We start from the raw sequence: 12,576 nt of genomic DNA, 5'->3' as shown, positions 1-12,576 counted from the left end.
ACACTCTACCTGCTAGGTGACAAACGAGGAGGGACTTCCTTCTGAAATACTATTCCACTACCATGAGAAGAAAGGGTCACTCTATTTTTTCAAGGTATTTTCTTCCAAGGCAGGTAACATTCTTAAAAGAACACACGCTATCACCATGACAATCCTGAGCCTTGACAAGCTTCTCCTGGGTACATCACTCTGAGTCTCATTTTCTTTCTCTGTAAAATGGATATTTCACCTACCTCAGGGGGTTGTTATGGGGATTAAATGAAAAAGACAGCAAAGTGTTCAGCGGTGCCTGGGGTACAGAGGACTCTCAATATAATGCATTGTGAAGTTACTACTACAAGTTTTTAAAAATAAAAATAAAAGCATTTCTAGCCAATGTGAAATAAAGAAAATTGGAGTTAACTTGGTTCTTATTATCACAACATGTTCGTCTAACCTTTAAAAATCCTCTCAAAGCACTAAGAAAAATTCAGCAAGCTCTTCATATACACAATGAGAAGTAATCCAGCTTCTACTCTTGACTAGTTGTGTGGCCTTGGGCAAACTACTTACCTCTCTGAGCCTCAGCTGCCCTATCTGTAAAATGGTACTTACCATATAAATCTGTTCTAAGTTTAAATGAGTTAATAAAAGTAAAATGACTGAATAACACCTGGCACAAAGTAAGTGCTTTCCTACTGAGTTTATCGCTATTATTTGTTGTGATGATGACGATGATGGATTCATTCCTAAAAACTCTTAATGCATAATACGTATGTGCAGACTATAATGTATGATAAAAGGAAACTTTAAAAACCTTAAATGTCCGCTAGCAAAGCATAAAAATTGAAAAATGGCACTCCAAATTAATTCAAAATTTCTCCACAGGAGAAAATATCACAAAACAAAACCATGAATGTAAATTTAAAGAACACTGCAAGTCATAATAATAAACTATTTTTAACTGACTTAAATTTGAGTATATGAAAAAATGCTTTAATTTTGAAAGTAATCACCGATCTTTCGGTGGATTTTTTGTTTAAGAATAAATTCAACAGCACTTTTTAACTAAGTTGCTGGGAGTTTTGCTTAATTGCAGTATTTTATGTTACTTGTTAACAAACTGAGCATCTGGCTCCACCTCCTGGTCAAAATGTATATAGCAGTATTACTAAACCAATACTCACGCAGCATCAGTTTGTAGAGGATTCAGGTATCGTCCTTGTTCTAAGTTTAACCTATAAACTTCAGAACTGTAAAGTAATAAAGAAAGTCAAAAACCTGCTAAACTACAATGAAACTTTAAGTAAATATAAATTTTATAAATATATATCACTCATAAGCCATCACTTCTTTTTATAAAACTGATACAAAAATGTATTCTAAATCTGAAAAATATTCACTTTATGAATTTGTTCACGTATAAAAGTGATTTAAACCATTCACATGCCAAGAAAATATTAAGTCATTACGTAGTATACTATTTACAAATAAGATGGAGAATACAAGATGCAAAAGTACACGTAATGTATCTACATATGTATATAAGAAAGGACTAGAAGGAAACATATTAAGGATTGTCTCTGGGTGGTATAATTATGGCTGAATTTTTTCTTTTTTTTTGGGATGGAGTTTTGCTCTTGTTGTCCAGGTTGAAGTGCAACAGGGCAGTCTCAGCTCACAGGCGCCCATCACTACACTCAGCTAATTTTTTGTATTTTTAGTAGACACAGGGTTTCACCATGTTGGCCCGGCTGGTCTTGAACTCCTGACCTCAGGGGATCTGCCCACCTTGGCCTCCCAAAGTGCTGGATTACAAGCATGAGCCACAGTGCCCAGCCTGAATTTTTTCTTTTCTGTATTTTCCCAGTTTTCTAAAATGGTTATGTATTTGTATATATTTTTTCATGTATTTTATATATATACACACACACACATATATATACACACACATACATATAAACACACACACATAACAGCCACCAGCCAAATACCTGGTCAAATGCTACCTTTTTGATGACTATAAAAATAATATAGGCGGGGCGCAGTGGCTCATGCCTGTAATCCCAACACTTTGGGAGGCCGAGGTGGGCAGATCACGAGGTCAAGAGATCGAGACCATCATGGCCAATATGGTGAAACCCTGTCTCTACTAAAAATACAAAAATTAGCTGGGCGTGGCAGGGCGTGCCTGTAGTCCCAGCTACTCAGGAGGGTGAGGCAGGAGAATCGCTTGAACCTGGGAGGCGGAGGTTCCAGTGAGCGGAGATTGGACCACTGCACTCCAGCCTGGTGACGGAGCTAGACTTCATCTCAAAAGATAATAATAATAATAATACAGGCCAGGTACAGTAGCTCACACCCATAATCTCAACATTTTGTGAGGCCAAAGCAAGAGGATCATTTGAGCCCAGGAGTTCAAGACCAGCCTGGGAAACATAATGAGATCCCATCTTTATAAAAAACTAAAAACCAAAAAGGTACTTCGAATAAAAAGTTTTGAAATACTGTGCAATAGGGCTAAGAAACTGACTTTATCAACTACATTATACATGTATATATCTCCAAATTTAGCACCATAGTAACAGAAGCCAAAGATACAACTCCTAAATGAGTCGGTCACATGTAGGAATTATACCCTTTAAGCAACTTAAAAGCAAAGATAATGTCTTATTCTTCTTTAAAAAAATTAGTCCTTCAAATACTGCTGTACTTTCAGGGGGAAAAAAGGGGTGTTTCTATCGAAATTGTACTAAATTTTTGCCTACAATTTATCCTGTTAAATATTGTAGATAAATTGCCAATACTAACAGTCAAATAGATACACTAATGGCTTTGGTTAAATAAAAAAAAAAAAAAAAAAAAAAAAAAAAAACCGGGCCCAGCACTGTGGCTCACGCCTGTAATCCTAGCACTTTGGGAGGCCAAGGCAGGTGAATCACCTGAGGTCAGGAGTTCGAGACGAGCCTGGCCAACAAGGTGAAACCCTGCCTCTACTAAAAACACAAAAATTAGCTGGACTTGGTGGTGGGTACCTGTAGTCTCAGCTACTCGGGAGGCTGGGGCAGGAGAATCACTTGAACCCAGGAGGCGGATGTTGCTGTGAGCCAAGATCGTACCACTGCACTCCAGCCTGAGCGACAGAGCGAGAATCCCTCTCAAAAAAAAAAACAAAAAAAAACAAAAACAAAACAAAAAACATGGGTAGATAGTGGTGTTCTAAAGTTATGACTTCTGTCCTAATTAATTTCTTAAATACATTTACTACTTAATGGTTTTGAAACAACTGTTTAATTTTTTAAAATTTTGAAAACTTGCTAATGACCTTTTGTTCAGAATTTCGTAGACTGTTTAATGTAGGACATCAACTACACAATGAAAGATGCTTGAAATGCTTTTGTCATTTCATGCAAATCAAATTAAATCAAACTATCAAATTACCAAAAATAATAAAGCCCTCTCCCAATTTTTTTAAACTAGAATCCATAACCACATATGACCTATTAATCACAAAGTGATCAGATAGAAACTGATTACTGACATGAAACAATCTTAGAGACAGAAATCTAGAAGATAAACAGATAACTAAAATACCGTGTCTCGTAAATTGTGGTAACTGGGCTAAACTGAAAAGGTTCACACACTTCCCATCAGTATTTCCCAATGAGGCAGGTAACTATCAAAGATATTTTTAACATTAGAAAATATTGTATTAAGCAAAACAACAGTTGTTAAAACAGCATATGTAGATTATGTACCATATGTAGATTATGTAGTACCATATGTAGATTATGTAGAAATCAATTATGTAGAAAATAATTTTTTTTTTTGCCTATCCTTTGTTTTGTACTTTTTTTTTTTTTTTTTACAAGAGCCACATATCACTTTTTTATTAAAGCAAGCTATCTACAGAAATTGTACAAGAAATTTAGGAACAGAAGTTGGTTGTTTTAGGAGGTGAAAAGGAGAAAGAGGGACTAGATCCGATACCTTGCACCAACAAAGTACAAGTCACAAGATGGATAGTGGTAAGAGAAATCTCTCCCGAACTTTGGTATTCTGGTTTTGTAGTAAAAACCTGATTGTGAATGAAATTCAATGTATCTATCATTATGTAAGAAGACAATCTGAAAATAAAACAAAAAAAATTAATTTGCTTAGGTTCCTAGTTAGGTGTTTATTTCATTATCACTAAAAAACTGGCAAACCAAGAAAAACTCTTACCTCTCTCTCTCTCTGTCTAAACACACGTCTGTGCACACACCCTCCACTGGGATTAAGAATGAAAACTCCCCAATGGCTCCTTAATGCCCTCCTGCATCCTGATAGCTTTTCTGCAAACCTTACCTACTAATTAAAGACTTGCAACAAATGCCCTTCATTGACCTGGCATGAGCATGTCATAACACAGAGCACTCTCATGGTACCCTCAATGAGCAGCTTCCTCTTTCACTTGGGAACACATTTAAATAATCCCGGCGGGGCGCAGTGGCTCACGCCTATAATCCCAGCACATTGGGAGGACGAGGCGGGTGGATCACCTGAGGTCAGGAGTTTGAGACCAGCCTGACCAACATGGAGAAACCCCGTCTCTACTAAAAATACAAAAGTAGTTGGGCATGATGGCGGGCACCTGTAATCCCAGCTATTCGGGAGGCTGAGGCAGGAGAATCACTTGAACCCAGGAGGCAGAGGATGTGGTGAGCCAAGGTTGCACCATTGTACTCCCAGCCAGGGCAACAAGAGTGAAACTCTGTCTCAAAAAATAAAAAACAAAAAATGATAATAATAATCCCACCATTATCACACAAGGTATGATAAACTCCTTGTATCTTTGACTTTAGTGTCAAAGATACTCCTTGTAACTTGACTTTAGTGTACTAAAGGGGTATCTCAAACATCAACAGATGGTATTTAAAGGCAAATTCGTCAGTATTTAGAGAAAATACACTCTAAAATTACATGTTCCAAAACGTATGATAAATGACACCATAGACAAAAGGATAAACTGTACCAGATAGTTTCCAAAACTGAAAATACAAAGTCATGTCAGCTAAGAAAATTCAATTTTCTTTCAAGATGCCATTTGACATCACTAAAAATGTTTTACTTTTAAATCCAAGAGTTTACTGACAATTTTATAACTGTTGAAAGTGACTATAAGAGTTGAAAGATAGGTTGGGCGCCGTGTCTCACGCCTGTAATTCCAACACTTTGGGAGGCCAAGGCAGGCGGATCACTTGAGGTCAGGAGTTTGAGACCAGTCTGGCCAACCTGGTGAAACTCCATCTCTACTAAAAATACAAAAATTAGCCAGGTGTGGAGGCGCACACCTGTAGTCCCAGCTACTCAGGAGGCTGAGGCAGGAGAATCATTTGAACTCAGGAGGTTGATGCTGCAGTGATCCGAAATTAAGCCACTGCCCCTCCAGCCCGGGTGACAGAGCGAGGCCCTGTCTCCAAAAAAAGAGTTGAAAGATGGACTAATGGCACCAAAAAAAGAAATAAATCTACTTAGCTATATTTTGAACTGTTTCAGAATATACCCCAACAATTTGCAAAGTTAAAAAAAAAAAATTAAACATACAACCCTGCTAGTTTACTTTTCACATATAAATAAGAAAATGAAAGCAACCTGGTATATAAATCTAGGTTAAATGTAAAAATCAGAATCACAAATCTAGAATATAAGATGATATAAAACATAACTGCTGCCAATTCTTAAAAATATAAATAAGGTTTCATATATGATATGAAAAATTAACTTTGATATTAGATTGGCCAAAGGCTATCTGTATCATTGTATTATTAATAAAAAATGATGGGTTACATTTTACTACACAGCCATTTTTGTTTAACAATAGAACTACACAGCCATTTTAGTTTAACAATAAAAATATCATAAAACTGCTTATCATCAAAATAAATTCCACTCATTCATTTCTTGGGTCTAGTCAGTACAAACCAATGCTATAAAACATACCTTTGAGTAGTCATCAGACAAAATTTCAAAGGTGACAACTGAAAAACAAGAAATAGGAAAAATACAATTATCAATCAACATTCTTAACAATGCAAACTTGATGCAAAGATTCTAATTCAACACAGAAATTACGCACAAACCAGTTTTTTTCTGCCTCTACGTGAAACAAGAAAATTGTCATAGTATATTGTCCCAAAACACCAACAAAAACTTAAAAGCTTCATAATTTCTCAATACATATCAACTAGGTTTCTTGTAGAACTGAAAGCAAATTCACAAAATACAATGACTTCTAAATTCTGACACTCTTTCTGAGATGTTGAAAACAAAATCATTTTAAAGACTTTCAAGGCCGGGCGCAGTGGCTCAAGCCTGTAATCCCAGCACTTTGGGAGGCCGAGGCGGGCGGATCATGAGGTCAGGAGATCGAGACCATCCTGGCTAACATGGTGAAACCCAATTTCTACTAAAAATACAAAAAATTAGCCGGGCGTGGTTGCTGGTACCTGTAGTCCCAGCTACTCGGGAGGCTGAGGCAGGAGAATAGCGTGAACCCGGGAGGTGGAGCTTGCAGTGAGCCAAGATCACACCACTGCACTCCAGCCTGGGCAACACAGTGAGACTCCATCTCAAAAAAAAGAAAAGACTTTCAAATATACATTAAAGAACATTTAAAAAATTGTTGCTTAACAAAAAAGATAACAGTCATTTTTTTTACCCATTCATAGTCTACCTGATAAACAAAAAGAGTGAAAAATAGCCATTATTAGTGGCACACAGAGTTTCTATTGTTTTCAATAAACAAAGTAAGACCCTATCACTATGGGGGGAAAAAAAAACAGAAAAAAAAATTAGCCAGGCATGGTGGTGCACACCTGTGGTCCCAGTTATTTGGGAGACTGAGATAGGCAGATCTCTAGAGCCTGGGTAGTTGAGGCTGCAGTGAGCTGTGACCACAACGCTGTACTCCAGCCTGGGTGACAGAAAAAGATCCTGTTTCTAAAAAGTAAAAAAAAAACAAACAAAACAAACAAACAAACAAACAAAAAAACAAAAAAAAACCGAAAGGGTGAAACAAGTTGGGAGACTATGCATATAATTCCACAGACCACATATCCCATTAACTCCTTTCCCCTCAATCCCAAATTCTAGGCCAATTGATAAAAGTACTTGAACTTTCTCATTTTAATTTGACTTTGGTGTCATTCAGAATTCTAAGAATGACCCCCAGTGACCTTTACTCTTGTATAACCCCCTTCCCTTGAGAGTGTGGGTGGAAACTGTGAATTGATAAGACACTGCTCTAGTGATTACACTACATTTTATGGCAAAGGGGAGATTTATAATCATATGAGCCCTTTAAAAGCAGAGTTTCAGCTGGGTGCGGGGGCTCACGCCTGTAATCCCAGCACTTTGGGAGGCCAAGGTAGGTGGATCACAAGGTCAGGAGTTCGAGACGAGCCTGGCCAAATGTGAAACCCCATCTCTACTAAAAATACAAAAATTAGCTGGGCGTGGTGAAGTGCGCCCATAATCCCGGCCACTCAGGAGGCTGAGGCAGGAGAATCGCTTGAATCTAGGAGGTGGAGTTTACAGTGAGCCAAGATCGTGCCTCTGCACTCTAGCCTGGGTGACACAGCAAGATTCTGTCTCAAAAATAAATAAATAAATAATAAAAGCAGAGTTTCTCTGGCTGGCAGCAGAATAAAAAGTCAGAGAGATCCAAAACACAAGGGGCTGGGTGCAGTGGCTCATGCCTGGAATCCCAGCACTTTGGGAGACCAAAGCGAAAGGATGGCTGAGGCCAGGAGTTTGAGACCAGCCTGGGCAACATGACTAGACTCCATCTCTACAAAAAATTATAAAATTAGTGGGGCATGGTGGCTCACATCTGTAGTTCCAGCTACTTGGGAGGCTAAGGTAGGAGGATCACTTGAGCCCAGGAGTTCAAGGCTACAGTAAACTATGATCACACCACAGTACTCCAGTCTGGGCAACAAGATCCTATCTCTTTAAAAAAATAATAAATAAATAAAAGAAAGAAAAGAAAAACAGGGAGGATGTGATGAGCTTTTGCTGGTTTGAAGGTGGAGGTGAGCGTGTGATGAGAAATGCATGTAGCCTCTAGAAGCACAGAGTGGCCCCCAGCTGACAGCCAGAAGGAAATGGGAACCCAATCCTATAACCACAACAAACTGAATACTGACAACAACCTGAGTGTGTTTGGAAGCAAATTCCTTTTGATTTTTTATTTTTATTTTTTTTGGGGGGGGCTTTCTCTGAAAACCAGAAAAGCTGCTAGTCAATTCTAAAAGAACTACAAACTAACACGTGGAAGCATATTCTTTTCCAGCACCTCCAAGTCAGAGCTCCACCTGGTCAACACTCTATGAGCACAGAAGCTGCACAGACTTAAGATCCACACAACTGTGAGCTACTAAATGGATGTTTTAAGCCATCTGGATTGTAGTACAGTAATCTGTTATATAGCAATAAAAAAAATTACAAACTGTTCTCATTTTAAAACCAGAAAAGCAAACAACATAAAAAGTCATTTTCACAAATTCAAATTTAGCTTTTTACTCACCTTCTGAATCTAAACACCTTTCAAACTTCAAGGATAACTGATAGGTGTCATAACATCGAACCCGAGGTTTATATGTTCCTACAAAAAATTAATGTGATGTAAAACCTAAAGACATACTTTCATAGTCAACATCCACAGATACATTGAGTGTACCTCTTGTTCAGAGATAGGCAGGATTAATTGTAATCAAATCAAAAGAAAGGAATGTAAAAGCAGCTCCTCTCAAACACCCCAAGGAAAAACTGAGCAAAAGCTAAACAAGCAAGTCATAGAAAACCAAACAAAATTACTAAGAAACTTTACAAGTAATCTAACAAAATACATGAAAACGACGAAACAGTTTGTCCACCAGAATGGCAAAGATTTAAAAAACGGTTAATATCTGTGTTGGTGAAAGTGTAAAATATTCCCATATACTGTTGTTGATTAGTATACAATTGATACAACTTCTTTGAAGGATAATCCCTAAAATACATGATGTTTCTATACTTTCAATCTATATTTCAACTCACACAAATTGAACTCACGGAAATATATCCACAAGCCTGCCAAAGATATCAAGAATGTTCACTGCAGCATTATTTATAAATGGTCAGCAACTGAAAGCAAATAAAATGTCCACTGACAGGAAAATGGTTGAATGACTGACAATAAATCCACGCAAGGGAATATTACATAGCCCATAAAGTGGATGAGGCAGACCTGTAGTAACCACTGACATGGAAAGCTGCCAAAACGTACTATAAAGTAAAAGTACACAGAGAGAGCACAGGCGAGTGCTGGAATATGATCCATATAATACAATCCCAATTTTGTACAATGCAATGGCAACTTTGGCACTCTGCCTTTTTTTTTTTTTTTTGAGACAGTCTCATTCTATCGTTTAGGCTGGGGTGCAATGGCGTGATCTCGGCTCACTGTAACCTCAGCCTCCCAGGTTTAAGCGATTCTCCTGCCTCAGCCCCCTGAGTAGCTGGGATTACACATGCAGGCCACCATGACCAGCTAATTTTTGTATTTTTGGTAGAGATGGGGTTTTACCATGTTGGTCAGGCTGGTCTCGAACTCCTGACCTCAGGTGATCTACCCGCGTTGGCCTCCCAAAGTGCTGGGATTGCAGGTGTGAGCCATCGAGCCCAGCCTTTTTTTTTCTCTTTGAAATGGAGTCTTGGTCTGTTGCCCAGGCTGGAGTGCAGAGAAGCAATCTCGGCTCACTGCTACCTCTGCCGCTTGGATTCAAGTGATTCTCCTGCCTCAGCCTCCCAAGTAGCTGGGATTATAGGTGCCTGCCACCACATCTGGCTAATTTTTGTATTTTTAGTAGAGACAGGGTTTCACCATGTTGGCCAGTGTGGTCTCGAACTCCTGAGTTCAGGTGATCTGCCTGCCTCAGCCTCCCTAAGTGTTAGGATTATAGGCATGAACCACTGTGCCTGGCCTAACTTTGGCACTTTGTAAGGCAAAAGTTGGAGGAATTAACTTCACAATGATAGTCTATCTCCGTGAAGTGCAGTTTCGGAGACTTTCATATTTTATGTTATGTATTTCCAATAAAAATATCTTAAAACAATGAGGTAGTCCTTTGTTTACTGACATAGATCAAAACCCAAGATTTCATTTAAAAAAAAAAAAAAAAAAAAAAGGTTATTTTGTGGGGTTTTCTTTGGTGAATTTCTTTTTCCTTTTTTGAAATGGGGTTTCACTCTGTCAACCAGGCTGGAGCACAGTGGTGCAATCACGGCTGACTGCAACCTCAACCTCCCTCGGCTCCAGTGATCCTTCCACCTCCGCTTCCAAAGTAGCAGGGACCAAGAGGCGCCTGCCACTATGACTGGCTAATTTTTGTATTTTTTGTAAAGATGGGGTTTCACCGCATTGCCCAGGCTTGCCTCAAACTCCTGGACTCAAGTGATCCACCCACCTCAGCCTCCCAAAAGTGCTGGAATTATAGGCATGAACCACCACACCCAGCTTAAAAAAGAGAAGTTTAAAACCAGTAAATATAAGCCCACTGTCGTATGGCAATAATTTTAATAGATTTGTATGCATGTGTGTATGTGTATATATACACACATATATATGCATGTGTGTATATATGTGTGTATATATATCTACATTCATACAGATATATACACACAATTTTACGCGCGCACACACACAGAAAATTTGAAAGGCCACACATAAAACTTTTAATATAGCCAGGACCTGTATTCCACTGTCGTTTGTTTTTGGGGCTTTAATTTTTTTCAGAGACAGGGTCTTGCTCTGTTGCCCAGGATGGAGCACAGTGGTACAATCATAGCTCGTTGCACCTCAAACTGCTAGGCTCAGGCAATCCTCCTGCCTCTGCCTCGTGAGCAGCTGACACTATAGATGCACACCACCACATTCAACTAATTTTTTTATTTTATTGTAGGGACAGAATCTTGCTGTGTTGCTCAAGCTGGTCTTGAACTCCTGGCCTTAAGTAATACTCCTGCGTCAGCCTCCCAAAGTGCAGGGATTATAGGCATGAGCTACTGTACCCTGTTTTTTATTGCTATGTTGTTTAAAAGGCTTACAAGTATTACTTTGGCCATCGGGGGGAAAAAGTGGTAAAAAATATAAACATTAATAAAAGTAGGCCCTCTATTTTTTATCTTTCATCCCCACGTAACGGAAAAAACTAACACCACCACTAACAATAGATTTAAATCTGGCATGATCATAAACCCAATGCTTCCAAAAGGAATTAAGAGGCCGGTCACTTCCATAACAAAACAATACTTAGCACATCCCCTGGGTTCATTCCCTTAGATAATCTATTTCCCCAACCAGAATGAAGGGTCTTCAGGGCCAATCTCATTCAACTTGTTTTTAGCCACACAGCCTAGAACACCAAAGGGAATCTGAGAAAGAAGTACGGACAGATACCGACATTGAAAGAAAAACCTCTACCAAACTAAATGGAGAAGCAAGTGACACTCCAACTCCATTTCCCCTACCAGTACCAGAAAAAGGCCTCGAGGAAAGTCAAACCAGAAGGACTCTGGACTTTACAATTGTGCTGTCCAATATGGCAGCCACTAGCAATGCATAGCTATCTAAATTAAAAATAATTAAAATCAAATTAAATTTAAGATTCCAGCTGGGTGCTGTGGCTCATGCCTATAATCCCAGCACTTTGAGAGACAGGTGGACAACCGCTTGAGTCCAGGAGTTTGAGACCAATGTGGGCAAAATACCCCATCTCTACTAAAAGAAATTTTTTTTTTGGCCTGGCACGGTGGCTCACACCTGTAATCCCAACACTTTGGGAAGCCGAGGTGGGCAGATCATCTGAGGTCGGGAGTTCAAAACCAGCCTGACGCACATGAAGAAACCGAATCTCTACTAAAAATATAAAACTTAGCCAGGCGTGGTGGCATATGCCTGTAATCCCAGCTACTTGGGAGGCTGAGGCAGGAGAATTGCTTGAACCAGGGAGGCAGAGGTTGCGGTGAGCCAAGATCGCGCCATTGCATTCCAACCTGGGCAACAAGAGCGAAACTCCGTCTCAAAAAAAAAAAAAAAAAAAAAAAAATTTAATTAATGGCCATAGTGGTGAGCACCTATAGTTCTAGCCACTCAGGAAGCTGAGGAAGGAGGATGGCTTGAGCCCAAAAGTTCAAGGTTACGAGTGAAACCCTGTCTCTAAAAAAAAAATGAAATTCAGTTCCTCAGTCTCACTACCATGTTTCACATTTTCTTCCTTTTCTTTTTTTTTGAGACAGAGTCTCACTCTGTTGCCCAGGGTAGAGTGCAATGGCACGATCCTGGCTCACCTCTGCCACCTGGGTTCAAGCAATTCTCATGCCTCAGCCTCCAAGTAGCTGGGATTACAGGTGCATGCCACCACGCCCAGCTAATTTATTTTTAACAGAGACAGGATTTCACCATGTTGGGCAGGCTGGTCTCGAACTCCTGGCCTCATGTGATCTGCCTGCTTCAGCCTCCCAAAGTGCTGGGACTACAGGCGTGAGCCACCCTGCTCAGCCCACATATTATTT

General features: G+C 39.3%; 1 protein-coding gene across 14 annotated transcripts in view; it reads right to left on the bottom strand.

Moving 5' to 3' along the window:
• Positions 1–12,576, bottom strand: part of NOL10 (nucleolar protein 10) — a 114,890-nt gene that overhangs the window by 92,128 nt on the left and 10,186 nt on the right. For 10 of the 14 annotated variants that reach the window (XR_012422679.1, XR_012422678.1, XM_065527434.1 and 7 more), the window contains 4 exons: positions 8,549–8,626; positions 5,962–5,999; positions 3,970–4,106; positions 1,167–1,232 (listed from right to left, as the gene is read on the bottom strand). Coding sequence is in view for 9 of the 14 variants with exons in the window: in XM_065527434.1 (XP_065383506.1) it covers positions 1,167–1,232; positions 3,970–4,106; positions 5,962–5,999; positions 8,549–8,626 (319 nt within the window). In the remaining 5 variants the exon portion in view is untranslated. The remainder of the gene's footprint in view (positions 1–1,166; positions 1,233–3,969; positions 4,107–5,961; positions 6,000–8,548; positions 8,627–12,576) is intronic. The other 4 variants (XM_074012354.1, XM_074012357.1, XM_074012356.1 and 1 more) reach the window with 1 other exon arrangement.

The sequence above is a fragment of the Macaca fascicularis genome, chromosome 13 (genome assembly GCF_037993035.2).
Source record: "Macaca fascicularis isolate 582-1 chromosome 13, T2T-MFA8v1.1".
NCBI lineage: Eukaryota > Metazoa > Chordata > Mammalia > Primates > Cercopithecidae > Macaca > Macaca fascicularis.
This window is presented reverse-complemented; position numbering and strand designations above follow the sequence as displayed.